The sequence below is a fragment of the Prionailurus viverrinus genome, chromosome D2, assembly GCF_022837055.1.
Source record: "Prionailurus viverrinus isolate Anna chromosome D2, UM_Priviv_1.0, whole genome shotgun sequence".
In the NCBI taxonomy this organism is placed as follows: domain Eukaryota; kingdom Metazoa; phylum Chordata; class Mammalia; order Carnivora; family Felidae; genus Prionailurus; species Prionailurus viverrinus.
Window position 1 is genome coordinate 45,288,378 of NC_062571.1, and position 17,351 is coordinate 45,305,728.

General features: G+C 35.0%; 1 protein-coding gene across 2 annotated transcripts in view; it reads right to left on the minus strand.

Moving 5' to 3' along the window:
* The window catches only part of WAPL (WAPL cohesin release factor), a 90,325-nt gene that overhangs the window by 13,318 nt on the left and 59,656 nt on the right, over positions 1–17,351 (minus strand). For both annotated transcript variants that reach the window (XM_047824922.1, XM_047824921.1), the window contains exons 5-12: positions 14,853–14,948; positions 13,417–13,569; positions 13,032–13,168; positions 12,218–12,329; positions 10,102–10,329; positions 6,481–6,592; positions 5,374–5,471; positions 4,360–4,436 (exon numbers count right to left, since the gene is read on the minus strand). In XM_047824922.1, coding sequence (XP_047680878.1) covers positions 4,360–4,436; positions 5,374–5,471; positions 6,481–6,592; positions 10,102–10,329; positions 12,218–12,329; positions 13,032–13,168; positions 13,417–13,569; positions 14,853–14,948 — 1,013 coding nt within the window. The remainder of the gene's footprint in view (positions 1–4,359; positions 4,437–5,373; positions 5,472–6,480; positions 6,593–10,101; positions 10,330–12,217; positions 12,330–13,031; positions 13,169–13,416; positions 13,570–14,852; positions 14,949–17,351) is intronic.

Below are 17,351 nucleotides of genomic sequence, written 5' to 3' on the forward strand. Positions count from 1 at the left end.
TGTATTAACTATTTAATCATATACCAAGTAGGTCTAATATCACACTAAGTGCTAAATTTTATTTTGAGAAAACTCGATAATTTAAATTTTTCTAAGTTAAAACTATAAACTCAGTGGAGAAGCTTACATCTGTACTACTTACAGTTGTCCCCACTTTACCAATCTCTCCAAAACAGACCTACCACAATCTCCCTAAACAAGATAATTTAAGAACTACACTTCTGAATTTCATTTAGATGATTTTCATTTAGGATGCAAACTCTGAGAAGGTAAAGAATATTATTTATGTTAATAATGCATAATAAATAACCTTGTATAGATGATATTAAATACTTTATAAACATTAGAGTACATCATATTTTTTTAACATGAGGTCATTTAACTGACATGTCTCCTGGCAGCCATAAGGGTTATCAGTTACATCCCAAGGATTTTCAAGATGCTATCCAAAATAACAAGGAAATATAATCTTTAAGTGAGCCTAGTATTTCTGAAGACTGTCTTTAAATCACCAAGTCCATTAGTTCAAAAAAGTACATGCTCTCTCAGTTGATTATATATACACCACACAAAACTCCTAAAGAAAACTGTACTGTAACTCATCCTTCTCTAGCCTCTCCTGTTAAAACACATTATATTATTAGGAAGGTGTTCCTCATGTCTAATCTAAAATAATTTGTTGCTTGGGCTTGTGGATGGCTCACTCAGTTAAGCATCCAACTTCAGCTCAGGTCACGATCTCGCAATTTGTGGGTTCAAGCCTCACGTCAGACTCTGTGCTGATAGCTTCAGGTCCTGTGTATCCTTCTCTCTCTGCCTCTCCCCTGCTCACACACACTCTCTCTCTCTCAAAAATGAACAAACGTAACATAAAGTTAAAATAAAATGAAATAAAATGAAATGAAATAAAAAATAAAATAAAAATAATAAAATAAAATAAAATAAAATAAAATAAAATAAAATAAAATAAAATAAATTTGTTGTTTAGATGTTTGAGGATGTGAGCCAGAACTAACTGTGCTATTATTGTTAACTGCCTTCAGTAGTACTGAGCTAAAACATGGTTTTGGTTTTGATTGGTAAATGAGGGGAAAACATCAGAGGTATATCATTTTATCTTTCAATATGCTATCCCTGCATTTATCAGGGTCCTACTGAAAAGTTTAAAAAGTCAGAGGAGTGTTACTTCACAAACATCCAATTCTTTTTTTTTTTTTTTAATAATTTTATCTGTTTCTACTTACTTTTTTTTTTTTTTTAATTTTTTTTTCAACGTTTTTTTAAATTTATTTTTGGGACAGAGAGAGACAGAGCATGAACGGGGGAGGGGCAGAGAGAGAGGGAGACACAGAATCTGAAACAGGCTCCAGGCTCCGAGCCATCAGCCCAGAGCCTGACGCGGGGCTCGAACTCACAGACCGCGAGATTGTGACCTGGCTGAAGTCGGACGCTTAACCAACTGTGCCACCCAGGCGCCCCACAAACATCCAATTCTGACCCCTACGGCTACTTCTAAGATTTTTGACAGAAAATTCCTAATCACAATGAAAGAGATGAAAACTGTCATATTAAATACCTCCTGAAAGACACCATGTGTACAGGGGTCATGAAATATATAGGACGTTTTTAAAGGAAGAAACTGATTTAACCTGCAGGAATACTGTTTGGTAAGGGAGAATAAAACATAATAACAACTAGAACACAAGCCTTAAAGGTACTAAATGTGATACAAAATTTACAAATGTAAGGCCAAAAAATAAGACCCAGGGGAAACCTACAGATCTACTGGAAACTAAAGACTACCAGAAATTTGAATACTGACTGGATGTATGATAACATTAAGTCAATAATTTATAGGGTATGAAAACGGTATTGGGGTTACACCACTCATTCATTCATTCATTCATTCATTCATTCATTCGTTTAGAATTTTGGGGCCAGTGCCTGGGTGGCTTAGTCGGGTAAGTGTCTGACTTTGGCTCAGGTCGTGATCTTGCAGTTCCTGAGTTTAAGCCCTGCATCGGGCTCTGTGTTATCAGCCCAGACTGCCAGATGATTTTAACTAAGAAATTAACTTTAAAAAATTTTAAGTAATATTTACACCCAACGTGGGGCTCAAACTCACAACCCTGAGATCAACAGTCGCAAGCTCCACTGATTGACCCAGCCAGGCACCCCTGTGGTTACATCTTTTAAAGAGTCCTCTTTTAAGAGACTTTATATACTCAGGTATTTAATGGATTAATGAAATCTGTAATTTGCTTCAAAATAATTAATACAGAAGAGTTATCAACAGGGTTACAAATGGAAACAAGACGGGCCATGGTTGATGATTATCCAAGCTTAATGGTACATACATCAAGATTTATCATACTACTGGGGCGCCTGGATGGTTCAGTCTGTTAAGTGTCCGATTCGTGATCTCAGCTCAAGTCATGATTTCAGTTTTTGTGAGTTCGAGCCCTGCCTGGGCTCTGTGCTGACAGCGCAGAGCCTGCTTAAGATTCTCCCTCTTTCTCGGCCCCTCCCCGGCTCGCACTCTCTCTCAAAATAAATAAATAAACTTAAAAAAAAAAAAAAAAAGGATTTATCATACTACTTTGTCTATTTTTGTCTGTGTTTGAAATGCAGTAAAATAAGGATTAAAAACACATGAACTCGAGTCAGGCTACAGTGGGCTTTTGATTTCATTCCAAGGACTATGAACACACATCCAAGGCCAATAAGGAACCAGAGATTTGGGCCATTTGCAACTATGTGGATGGAACTAGAGGGTATTACGCTAAGTGAAATTAGAGAAAGACAAATATCCTATGACTTGACTCATATGAGAACTTTAAGATACAAAACAGATGAACATAAGGGAAGGGAAGCAAAAATAATATAAAAACAGGGAGGGGGACAAAACATAAGAGACTCTTAAATATGGAGAACAAACAGGGTTGCTGGAGGAGTTGTGGGAGGGGGGATGGGCTAAATGGGTAAGGAGCACTAAGGAATCTACTCCTGAAATCATTGTTGCACTATATGCTAACTTGGATGGAAATTAAAAAATAAATAAATCATTAAAAAAAAAAGGAACCAGAGATTTGGCATTGGGGATTATATTTACAAAGCAGAGATTTGGGAAAGTTAAGCCCCTGTGGTATTGGGCTGGACAGGCTGAAGGCGAGATATCAAGAACTAGGATGGAGATTAGGAAGAGGCTGTTGTACTAAACTTGAACCAAGGCTGGAAACATAACTGGAAATTTTATGTGAACTGAGGTGACAGCATTAACCTAATGTCATGCAAGTTGGGCAAAGAGAGTACAATAGAGAGAGCTACATATAGATCTGGAAAAACACATATAAAGGACAGGAGAGGGTTAGAAAAGGTCATTTACAATAAAAATAAGGACTAATACTTAGTTTTTACCATATCTAAGAATTAATTTATGCATACACATATATATTAACATCGTAATATATACATTGTATACAATAAGACATTCAAAGACAAGAAAGACATTTAAAAATCATTTAAAATATTTTAATATTTTACAAATATACCATTTAAAACATTTTTGAAAATGTTATATATAACATATATTAGCATATATACAAATTATCTTTAGTAACAACAACCTTAGGTAGGTAGATGCAATTATTACCCCCTTCTAAAGCACTTGTAGCAAGTAAATGACTTGCCCAAGGTCACAGGGCTAAAGTTATGAAGCTGGGATCCATACTCAGTCTTTCTGGCTCCATAATCTGCACTCCTAACTTTTGTACTACACTGTACTACCTCTTGTTCACAGAACTTGACAAAAGTGTTTTATGAAGGAAGGTGATACAATCATACTTCCTTTATGGTCTACTCAAATGCCTTTTTTTTTTTTTTTTATATATACACTTTATTTTTTTGAGAGACAAAGAAGAGACAGAGTGCAAGTAGGGGAGGGGCAGAGAGGGAGACAGAATCCAAAGCAGGCTCAAGGTTCCAAGCTATCAGCACAGAGCCCAACAGAGGGCTCAAACCCATGAATGCGAGATTATGACCTGAGCTGAAGTTGGATGCTCAATTGACTGAGCCACCCAGGCACCCCCTTTTTAAAATGTTTTTAATGTTTGCTTATTTTTGAGAAAGAGAGACAGAGACAGAGTGCAAGTGGGGGAGGGGCAGAGAGAGGGAGACACAGAATCCAAGGCAGGCTTCCAGGCTCTGAGATGACAGTGCAGAGCCCGATGTGGGGCTCAAACTCACGAACTGTGAGATCATGATCTGAGCCGAAGTCGGAAGCTTAACCAACTGAGCCACCCAGGCGCCCCTCAACTCAAATGCTTTGAATAAACAGCATGATATTTCAAAAAAACTTACTTAGCTGAAGAAACAATGAGCTGTGAATCTTTATATGCTATCAAGTAGCTTTGATTCTCTGGGTTATGTACTGTTACCTAAAAGGGAAAAATATGAAATAATTGTGGCAATACACAGCTTTTATTCATTTACATACAACATACGATCCCTTGTAAAGACAAAGATAGGGAAGAATCAGCCCTTGTCATCTAAGGGAATAACCAACATGTTCCATATTTAGAATAATAGAGCTATTCCTCTGTTATAAAATTAAAGCATTTTTACAACTGTTTGCTCATAAGTAACATTCTGAACTACACATTCACTGTAATGAATTACCAATCACTCTCAATGTCAGAAAAGAGCAGTCTCTAACTTATAAACTATTAAAGTCCCTAAATGGATTAATTTAGAATAAAAAAATGCTACCTGTTTAATGTAATGCACCTGAAACACTCTAAAAGAGCAGGAAAAATTTCAATTTTGTCTACACCAAGAACTTTTAATTCTATATTATCCTGAAATGCACTGCCAGCATAAATTATAACCTACACCGAACTAGGTTTAATCATTCATAAAAGCCAAAGAACAAATATACTTATGGCATACACAGTTCAACAGTAGCATTCTTCAAAGTCAAATATTATTAAGAGCTGTGATTACGATCTGGCTCAAATAGCTAAATCAAGAAAATCCTTACTGATTAAAAAAACAAAACAAAAACCTGACAGCTCTTAATTACCATTTTCCACAAACAATATATTTAAGCAGAATTCCACATTAAGGAAAGAACAAGGACATTTTATAATAAAAACAAACTTAACCTGCAAGGTTTCCTAAAGAGTGACAATATGCATTCTTAAACCAAACTGGTTATTTAGCTTGTTCATTAACACTGGCTGCTCAACGAATGCATTATAATTTCAGTTTGGATTAGCAAAGTAAACTTTTGGGATACTTCATAAAAAATATCTGACGGTCTCTCACCCACTCAGTCACAATTTTCTCAACATAGTTGTCCATACTTATACTCACACTTTCTAAAACTCGTAAACATCTCTCTGCTCCCCATAATGAGGCTACTAGTTTCTCTTCATCTTCATCACTACTTAAATGATCCACACATTCTTTCACTAGGAGAAACAAAATGGATACAAAATTAGTATGTCTCATCACCTCAGTATTTATCTCCTTAACTAACATTAAACGCCATCTGCACCCACGAACATGCCAGAACCTCTCTGAATATAATTTATTCTGAGTTTTATAGAACACTGAAATGTTGAAATATAGGAGACTCTTATTGTTGCTCTTTTATTTCCATAACTCCCCAATATCAGAGTGCTAATGGCTTTTCCTTTAAAAGTCAGAGATTTGCAAGATGCTGCTAAAAGAACAGATCTTGGGGCACCTGGGTAATCAGTAAGTTGAGCATCCAATTCTTGATTTTGGATCAGGTCAGGATCTCAGTTTGTGAGATCAAGCCCCACGAGCAGAGTCTGCTTAGGATTCTCTCTATCCTTGCTCTCTGCTCCCCCCCTCCCCCCCTCCCGGTTACATTCACGTGTTCCCTCCCTCCCTCTCTCAAATAAACATTAAAAAAAAAAAAAAAATAACAGGGATGCCTGGGTAGCTCAGTTGGTTAAGCATCCAACTCTTGATTTCGGCTTAGGTCATGATCTCACGGTTTATCCCTTTGTGGGATCGAGCCCCGTGTCGGAGCCTACTTGGGATTCTCTCTCCTCCCTCTCTCTCTCAAAATAAACATTTAAATATATATATATCTTAAAAAAAAAAAAAAAAGTAAAATATGTTTAAATTGATGCCATTATTTTTTTGAAGTATGTAAATAGATTATTTTCTTCAGGCTTTAAGTAACATTAAAAATGTTGGGGCGCCTGGGTGGTGCAGTCGGTTAAGCGTCCGACTTCAGCCAGGTCACGATCTCACGGTCCGTGAGTTCGAGCCCCGAGTCAGGCTCTGGGCTGATGGCTCAGAGCCTGGAGCCTGTTTCCGATTCTGTGTCTCCCTCTCTCTCTGCCCCTCCCCTGTTCATGCTCTGTCTCTCTCTGTCCCAAAAATAAATAAACGTTGAAAAAAAAAAATTTTTTTTTAAATGTTATATACATGTGTATGTCATACCTTTATCTACAATATGATCCAGACCACCCAAAAGCCGGAGTTCTTCTTTAAACCAGTCTCCTGCTCGTTTAGAAGTAAGGGACAGCAAGGTCTCCATAGCTAAATGCCCAGTCTAAAAATCAGAGGCATCATTAATGAATATTGAATCTTGGTGAGATTTCTGAGGCAACACTTCTACAGATTGTTTTACTTTAGAAAAGTTCACTGCATGCTACCAGCCCATAGTATTTTTTGTAACAGTAAGTGCTTTCATAAGTAAAACTGAACTAATTTTTATCAGGCTAGTCTAAGTTGAAGAAACACTTTAAACCACTGGCTTGTTTTTACAGAGAAAACCCCTTATTAAAAGTAGTCTATCTAGGAGCAGCTGGGTGGCTCAGTCCATTAAGGATCCAACTTGTGGTTTCAGCTCAGGTCATAATTCTGCAGTTCATGGGTTTGAGCAGCCCTGAATCGGGTTCCGCACTGACAGCATGGAGACTGCTTGGGATTCTCTGTCTCCCTCTTTCTTCCCCTCCCCTGCTCGAGATCTCTCTCTCTCTCAAAACAAATAAATAAGCTTAAAAGAAAGAAGTCTATCGACCCCTGGCTGGCTCAGGGCATAGAACATGTGGCTCTCAATCTTAGGGTTGTGGGTTAGAGCCCCACATCAGGCACGGAGCTCACTTAAAAAAAAAAAAAAGTCTATCATTTGTCAATTCAATAAAATAAATGCTGATACTGTTCTTTCTATAGAACAGAGGCACAAAGATAGAAAAATAGGACTGCTGAATCAAAGTGCCTATGTATTAACTGTAATACACTATATTGGAATAATTTACCACAAAGGTTGTAACATTTAACTCTAGGAACAAAGTGTAGGTGTTATCAGTACACCTTGCTTTTGAATCCTCAAAAGCACTAGCTATCACTTTAAATTTTTGCCAAAGGATAAAAAATGATATCTTATTGCTTTGGTTTGAATTTTTCGAACTATAGTAAACTTGTACATTTTTTCCACATATTTATAAGCTAACTGTATTTCTTCTACTCTGAGTCCCTGTCAGTAATTCTTTATTTTCCTTGCAAAGCTGCTTGGGATTTTTTGCTTGTTTTGTTTTTAAATTCTGTATATTTTCTTATCTCTTCTGAATAAAAATGCTGTTACTTTTAGGGTTTCAGATTCACTAGTCTTGAACTTGACATGCAGTGTTAGCAGCCTGGATACACATGATATGTCTATCGTGACAAAATTATATGTAAATAATGATTGAAGACCATCACTACAGTAAGCCCAGAATAGTAAAGTCACGACAGTAAAGTCAGTAGTATTTACAACCGGACCAGAGTTTTTCTTTCTCTTCATTTGCCTTTAATTATTCATTTTCTTTCTTATTATGTTTCTTTTTAAAAGCATACAGCCACCCCCCCAAGAAAGAACAATCTGGTTCCTGTAACAATATGGAACTTCAGCATAACAAAATTAGCAAAGCTGATAAGACCTGGTTTTCTTTCCAAAGCTTCTTTCCTTTCAAAGATACAAGTTTACATTAAGTCCTCCTGGTTTGGAACTGAATATAAATATTTAGAAATGGAAAAAACAGAGCTTACCAGCAAAAATCTTACTAGTATTACAGATTTAGAGGAGATCTAGAATATTTTAGTCTATTCATTAAAAAAACAAGGTTGATGTCCAAGGTGACATATATAGAATGAGAAATTGTCACTATAAAAACAGATTCCGTTTTGCCCAATTCTCATTCTAAGTCCCTGAAAGAGTAATTTAATGAGATCAGTTCAGGTATATTAGCTCAAGAGTCACAGTAGTAATAAAGCTGAAGCCTAATGAGGCTTTCTTTGTTAAGGACGAAAGGGAATAGTAATTTGATGCCAATATACAGCAAACAATCATTAAGTTTTTATGCTAAAAGGGGCCTTGGTTTGTCTCTATCCACATAAAAAGGATGGTTTGATATGTTAAGCTATATTCATTAAAAACAGCCTATAAATCAAACATTTTATATGCAAACTGGAATAGTCCTTAAAGAGTTAAAGCACAATCAAATCATTAATCAGAATACTAACCAGCAATTGTTAGCTCTCAGTTATGTGAATTATACCTGAAAACATAATATATTTTAAATTATCTTCCCAAGGTGCATTAGGAATAGGAATGTATTTTTAAGAAGTTAAGCAGTTAATAAAAAACCAAAACTAATGTGTAGGGGAACAGTCACTGTACAAAACAATGTCTACTGTACAATTTAAAACAAATACAACATTCAAGTATAGCTGAAGTTGGGAGGAAAAAGAGGCATCCTAAAATTAGCAACTGTGTTCTCATTTTAACCATGTAAGTAAATTATTTAATACAACATAAGAAAGTTATTATACCGCTATTTGCCACCCTAATGAATTCAAAAAACCATAGAGAAATTTCAAGGAACAAGTTTATCATCATGCTATTTAACAGCAAATGCTTGGAAAGAATTTAAATGTTGAATATGGGAAACCCCCACAAAAAAGATACATTTATTCAATGATGCAGAAAATAAAAATCTCAAATTTTCATATCATTAAAAAATTTGTACGCATTGCAAAAGGTTAAAGGAAAATAAAAATTACATATATATTTTAATGTAGTATACAAACAATGTGGTGACGTACAGGGATCTTTATCCACCAGCTGAGCATAACAGCTATTTTCCCAACTTTACTAAGTACTGAATACATTCAATTCTATATCTTGTCTTTTAATGTTAACCTACTTTCCCCTCAAACCCCACTTTATACAAATCACCGACTCTACCTTAATTAAACAGAGCACTATCCCTAAATCATATTTAATTACTACAAAGCATTCTATAATTTTTGAGGCAAATGCTGCAGTCTTCAGTTTATTAGTAGTCAGTAGAAAAAACAATGCTAATACAGTTTTGATACTGGAAATATCTCAAAGTCAGATTATATATAAACAAACAACCTTTTTTCAAAATGACAAGGCCAATTATCTTCTACTGACCTAGTAACCTGTGGGGATACTACTGATTCTACAAGTAAAGCACCAAAGGAAAGGAGAACTAGAATCAACCAGAAGCAACACAGTCATCTTAAACTTCGGGAGTTGTGTTGAGCCTAAGGGTTACTGGCCATGACCCCAATTGCTGTTGGCAGGAAACTTCTTTCAGAGCCTTGGGCCCTTGAGGAGTTAACCAGACACCTTGAGATACTCTGGAATATGTGAATGCTCATTTAAACGGCCCCTGAAAATCCTCTGGATCTTTATTCCTGAAACCTACAGAGAATAAGAATTCAAATTCCTAACAGTCTAAATATAGTTAATACACTATAAAAATAAACAAAATAAACAAAACAAACAAAAAACAAACAAACAAAAAAAACCAAGCAAGACAAAAGGACAGACAGAACACAACAGAAAATTTACTGGCAAAAAATCTAAATATAGATGGGCTAGTTTAGGCAGGGAACAGAATCATGCTCAGAGCTAAGCCTTAGAAGAACTTGCCCAATTGTTGACCAGGAGATTAAATGATCTGTCCAAAGTCACACACCTGCTGTGACTAATTTAAAACTTTCTGAAAGTAATTTTCATTTTATAAAGGACGGAAGGAAGAAACCTACCGTTATATTTTCTAGATCAAGATGCTTGTTGTGTACAGTTTCACAGAGTCTTCGAATTTTTTCTTTGATTTTGTTCATGTCTTTTTCATTCAGTAGCTTAGCTGAAGAAGCATCTTGTTCCAGTTCCAGAAGTCGAATCATTAGATCTAGGCTAGCTCTATCAAGATCCATGTTCAAACGATCTCTACTCAATATGTACATGAGGGCTGCTGTACAAAGGGACAGATTCTTCAACAGACAAAAATAAAAGTTAATGTACACAACTGGTGACAATTTCATTTATGAGACTGTTTTGAGATTTGTTGGAAGCCTTAAAAATGTTATATTCAGTGCAAACTGCCCTCTTAAGGGGCATACTCTAGGAAAATATGAATTAAATGAATAAAGGTCTGTTACTTAAAATTTTCCTTTCTATCAGTACTTAAAATTTTCCTTTCTATCAGTGCTCCCTATATGCATGCTCCCAAACTAGAAAAATGTTAAGTGGAATTACATATTTTCTTAGCCATTCTGTGCTAAGAGTTTATAAAACATTTTTTCCAGCTACACGCACACACACCCCTGTTTTTATACAATAGTTCACTTTAGGATATTATAGTTGATAAAGTTGAATTTCGATTTTAAATCAAGAGCATGTTTTAAAATCTGTACCACTAGGTATTTTTTTTTCTATAAAATAAACACAGCTGAGTTTGTGTCAATACTATAAAGTTAAGATGCTCAAATAAACATATTTAGACTCATTTCTTTAAAATAAATCAAGCAGGAGGTGCCTGGCTGGCTCAGTCAGTAAGTGTCTGATGCTGGGCTTAGGTCATGATCTTGCAGTTTATGGGTTCAAGCCCCACATCGGGCTCTGTGCTAAAAGCTCAAAGTCTGGAGTGTGCTTCAGTTTCTGTGTCTCCCTCTCTCTCTCACCCTCCTCCACTCACACTCTGTCTCTCTCTCTCTCTCAAAAGTGAATAAACATTAAAAAAAAAATGTTTTCACATTAATATAATGTGCTCTCAAAATCATTGAGATCAGGCAGTTATTAGCATACTCTGCTTATAATAGATACTAAAAGCCAGAGTACTGAGGTAATATATTTTAGGTAACCATTAATATTAACAAAATGGTCTATGTTGGGATAGTCTAACATTTGGAGTATTTTGTACTTACACTTATTTCATATGTACAGAAACATAATTATCTAAAGATTTAAACTCTAAATCTCCCAAAGTAGAAAAATTTTTGACTAGGTGACTAAATGCTTACAGAGCAAATCATTTTTAGAAATTAGGATGTCACAGTATAGGCCTTGGGAAATCCACTGCCCCCAAGAGCACACACTAATGCCTTGGTCCTCTCCTAACTGTGTAACAAAGCAAATTAATTCTTAGTTCTTTTCTCTTCCTCTCATTGTTCTGTATCTGCTACAACTTGGCAATGGAGTTCTCCCAACTCAGGGTTAAGTACACTGTTTTCAGTTTCAGAATATTCACTATCAAACTGTGCCACCTAATCTGCATTTAAAACGTAATTTCCTTGAGCAAAAATATAATAAAATGATCTGAAAACACCACTACTGATAATGATAAATGATTTTTTCCCAATTTGAAAAATGTTAAACCCAACTTTTATTACATATGCTTGATTTTTAAGAGATAGTGTCAAAGCCATAATGAAAATGAGATTTCTTTTCACAATGGGCTAGAACTAGATTCAACATCCAAACAAAATGTCTAAATATTTTTTTTAAATTTCAAACCTTTTCTCATGCTTTCAATAGAATTAAAGATTTTTTTTCAGCATCTTATGATTAAAGGAAATCAATGCATACAGAATTAAATATTCAGTATAGTATGGTATAGTATGTTAGGTATGAAATCAGAATGACGTTTTAATAGTATAAATTAACAAATTAAGAGAAAACAGGGTCATGAGAAAACATCCTTAAATAATGTATTAAGCAAAAAACTTCTAGCATTAAGCTCTACATATTCAGCAAATAAAACTAACTGAACCCAAAATTAGGAAATACTCATTTATGAATAACCAATGAAGATATTTTTCAATAGCTAAATAGACTAAAATTTTAAAATAATGCTTCCTAATCCCAGAAACTTAAAAATACCTGATGGTGCTGGGAATCATCCAAGGTTTTAAAAACCATTGCTACCATTCCATGTGCTCTCAGGTGCATTCGAAAACTGGGCATGGCACATTTAGTAGCCAAGCTAATAACACTAGGAGAAAACAGACTAGGTTAAGGGGACTGAAAATAGCTAGTGCATTAGTTGTTTGTTGTGCAATACCAAAACAAGCAAATGGGGAGAGGTGAGGGGTGTCAAAGCACTACCCATTGAGATCACAATATAAAACACATGGGCAAAATGAATTATTAAAAACCTGTTGATGCATAGTGATTAGGTATGCTATATTAAAAAATGTAACTAACACACAGTAGTCTTTAGTGTATTACTACTACCATTAAAAGCGAAAGGTCTCAGCTACTTTTTGTAACTAACACTTTTGTTGTATCAGGACTATAGACAATGTTTGATTGGATATATTCCAATTGACTGGATAATTCAAACTAAGATATTCAATCTATTATAGTATGCAAAAGATGATCCAAATCAAAACATGCTTAAATTTATTACTTGTCTAAAATTTAGGGATGAAAAATAATTTTAATGATTTTTTTAATGTAACACTTCTTTTAAGCATCTGTAGACTATACTATACTAAATGGCTATGATCATCCAACTTTCCATTGTCCATGTAGAATCAAGTTCCTCATGAGAAATCAATCACATTCTAACTTATCACTGACTATAAAATACATTCATGATAATAAACTCACAAATGTTTGGCTCTACTCGGCTGGAAAGTGTTAATAAGATATAGCATGCACATAATTATCAAATATAAAAATAAGATCTTACCTAAGGCAACGTGTGTTTAGAGGCTGAGTGCTCTTTAAGCCACTTAACAGGTACTCAATGTCATCAGTGAACTCTTGATTTTCACCAAATTCCACCACATCATTGAAGTGCTTCACATGCTGAACAACTGTATATAACTGCCAAGAAAAATAAGTCCTCCTCTTTTATAACCACGAACTAGCATACTTAAATCTACGGGCTTGCTGTACTTCATTTAAAAGTGTATAAAACAGTTCAATATATGGCAACTAAAAGAAATGTTTTTAAAATCATTGGTAGTACTAGGAAAAGATAAGTTCGTGGATAAATGTTCAAGACATTAAAAGGCTAAATGTTACATACAAAAATCTATCCACGTGCAGTAAAACTGTATATAGCTGCTTACTTCTTTGTCTTCTTTTCTGCATTTCAGTGCAGTAACTATATCTTGGTAGGGCTGAGTAGGTATTGTCACAGTTTTTATCACTTTGGGTGGTGGTGCAGGAGCCTTAAAAACTCCATCATCTTTTTGATTTGGTTCCTTTGAAGACAGCCTCACCTATTAATAAAGGTATTAAATTATTGTTCTAAATAAATATAAAAAAAATAGTAATAACTCATCTACCTAGTAAATTTGGCTTAAAAAAAAGTGGGAAAAGCCTCTGAAAGGTCATAAAGGGCTACTTTGAAATTCCATGCACTACTAGGTAAGACTCAACAAAAGAACCACTCGGGAATTCTTTCTGGTCTTTTTTAACCTCAGATTTCACAGACAATCAATTATTTGTCTCCAGGACCATTAGAAGGAATAAAGAACCACAATTACATACATAACACTGAGAAAAGCTAGGAAAGGGACAATCAAACTACAACAGATACACAAAAGAACTTTTAAAGTACAAGAATCTGGGGGCGCTTGGGTGGCTCAGTAGGTTAAGCATTCGACTTCGGCTCAGGTCATGATCTTGCGGTTTGTGAGTTCAAGCCCCGCATCAGGCTCTGTGCTAACAGCTCAGAGTCTGGAGCCTGCTTCAGATTCTGTATCCCCCCTTTCTCTGCCCCTCCCCCAATCATACAATGTCTCTCTCTGTCTCAAAAATAAACAAACACTAAAAAAAAGAAAAGGTACAAGAATCTTCAATTTAGGGTATAAATAGTCATAATGAAAGGCTGGTATATAATTACTAATAGACACAATGATGATTCTATACTAGTAAACACAGTTGAATATACTCAACTTAAGGAGACAGGGAACTGTATATATAGAGATCTCTATTCTTAACTCTTTTGAATTCATCACTTGATAGCTCCAGATGACTGAGGTATTACCATTAACCTAGAAATATTAATCTATGGTCCTTTCAGTTATTCTGAAGAAAATAATTTGATAACCTTTTCAAATGTGTTTTGAACGGAAAGGTATTACTGGAATGAAGGATAAAGCTCTCCTCTGAAAAGTAAATGAACCACTCAAAGCTACTCTAAGATCTATGCAGGATGTAATTTATAATATAGCTCTAGTAGCTACTTACAAAATTCAAATATGGAATAATTTACCCTTAAAACACTAAATACAGTAATTCCAGAAAATGTGGGTCAAGGGTAAAAAGTGGTCCAATATTTTTTAAGGCTCTTATCTATAAACTAGTAGCACCAGATTTTCCATTATCCTGTCCATAATCCTCACTTTTCCAATGATTAAACTGAAGCCACTCAATTTTAATGAGGAAGTCCAAAATACACTGTTGAAATCAAAGATTTTCAAACTGTGAATAAAGATAGCAATGGCTTAATTTATAATCTATTAAACAAAAAATGAAATAAAATGTACAGTTCACTTACTGTGGCACTCTGAGGTTTTACTATTGGTGGCCCAGGCAGCTCTTCCGAGTCTGGATGGTTCCAATGTCTGGCATTATATACAGCTTTTGTAGGAGACTAGAGAGATGAGAAAAAGGCCACCTGTTTCCTTATTTTGCATCATTATAAAAGTAACTCATTTAATAAATAAAAATTCACTAAGAATAACTTAAATACATAAACATATATCCTAGACAAAGCAGGACAGACAATACCTAGCTTGTATTACCACCGTGCTCTCATGCCTATGGAATCACTGTGGTATTCTGCCACAAAATCAACAATTAGTGCTGTGGGCAACTATTACCAATCTTGTACTAACTTACTTATCAACACAGTCTACTCAACATATATTGTATTCCTCCTACTACTGATTCATGCTCCATATTCTTCCAGTGGTGGAAATAAGGCAGCTTATGAAAAGTAATAAAGTTCCGTATATTCATATGTAAGTGAAACTATGGGGGGCCAGATGAGTACCATTACTGAGAAGTTTTCAAATTTTTAAAAAGTACATATATTTAAATAGTTAAATATTAGTAGTAACTATTAGTGTAAATTAGTAGTTACAAATTTTTAAAAAGTAGTTACATATATATATTTTAAAAAGTAGTTACCATATATTACGTAACATATATTATATACAGTGGAATCTAAAGCAGTACTATGTAATACATATATGATTTCTGCAGCAAAATGTCTGCATATTCACATGAAGTGGGATAAAGATATAAATGAACATGCTCCACCTCAGTCCAGGTTAGTGTGCTGGCAAGTTAATTTAATATAAACTTAAAATAATTTTTAATTTTAACATTCTCAATTTCAGAATTGAGAATAAAGAACTATGAACCCCTATAATCAATCCATAGAATTAAATCTGTATGAAAAGCACAAAAATCTTCACTTTTAAAAGGTGACTGATTGGGGCGCCTGGGTGGCTCAGTCAGTTAAGCGACCGACTTCAGCTCAGGTCATGATCTCACAGTCCGTGAGTTCGAGTCACACGTCAGGCTCTGTGCTGACAGCTCAGAGCCTGGAACCTGTTTCAGATTCTGTGTCTCCCTCTCTCTGACCCTCCCCCATTCATGCTCTGTCTCTCTCTGTCTCAAAAATAAACATTAAAAAAAAAATTAAAAAAAAAAAGGTGACTGATTAAACAAAAGCTGAGAACACTTTTGCCATTCTTTACAAAAGTTATGTTCAAGTTTGTTCTTTAATCGTCAAATGTTTGATCTCCTTAAGAGATTTTCTGTTTATAAGAGTATAATAACTCACACTTTCAGTACTACAGACAAAAAATAGAAGTACAAGTTGGGAGGTGCCTGGGTGGCTCAGTTGGTTAAGCACCTGACTTGATTTTAGCGTTCAAGTCATGATCTCATGGTTCTGTGGGTTCAAGTCCCATGTCAGGCTCTGCGTTGATAGTTCAGAGCCTGCCTGGGATTCTCTCTCTCTCTCTCCCTCTCTCTCTGTCCCTCCCCTGCTGGCACTTGCTCACTCTAAATAAATATACAAACTTAAAAAAAAAAAAAGTACAAGTTGGGAAACATACTTTTAAGACAGGCCAAAAATTTACATAACAAATAACCTTCCTCCCTTACTAGCTGCAGTAAACAAACATAACAGGAACCAAGCATCAAAGTTATATTTTTCCAAATACTATCTTTAAAACAACCATGTTGTGACATCAAGGTAACAGTGTAAGCTCTACAATAACTAGTTTATTGAAAGATAAAGTTTAAGTTGATTTGCATATTAAATGTGTCAGAAAAATCGTAATACTAAAAGGAATCCTACTTTGAAACTTGCATAGTCTCTCACCTATACTACGTATATAAACCCATTATTCTTACATACCGGCTTACATAAAGTGAGGATGCATCAGTAATCTAAAGCAATTTATGCACTCCAACAATGATTTAATCAGGCCTCTTGAGGTACTACCACATAGAAAAGATCCAGCATAAATTTTAAAATCTAGCTCTCTATTTCTTACTGTTCTTCTCTCAAACATCAGCTATATAATCCATATGCCTGCTAGTTGTTAGATTCTTCATTTAAGCAACTTCTGACACCCAAAGCATAGTCGTGAGCCCAGGAAGTTAAAGGACATTTGGAAAGAACAGATGCCTCAAAGCCCAATCACTATACTTCTTTTTAAAAAGCACTGATCTCCAATAATAATCTTCTGGATAATAATAAGGTATTTGGTTTCACAGGTAACAAAACAGCAGGGCAGATCTAAATCAAATAGACCACCTTCCAGTTAACTGTGAGTGGTGATATACCTAAGCAGACTTAGGAACCAGATGGTCTGTATTAAAATCCAGATGAACAGTAAGCTCTACTATTAGTTACTAAACATTTTACTTATCTGAGGATTAAATGAAAATATATAAAACATTTAGAAGAGTGCCGAAAAGAATATGTGCTAAGTATTACCTATTATTAATAATATTAATGGTAATAGTTGCTAAG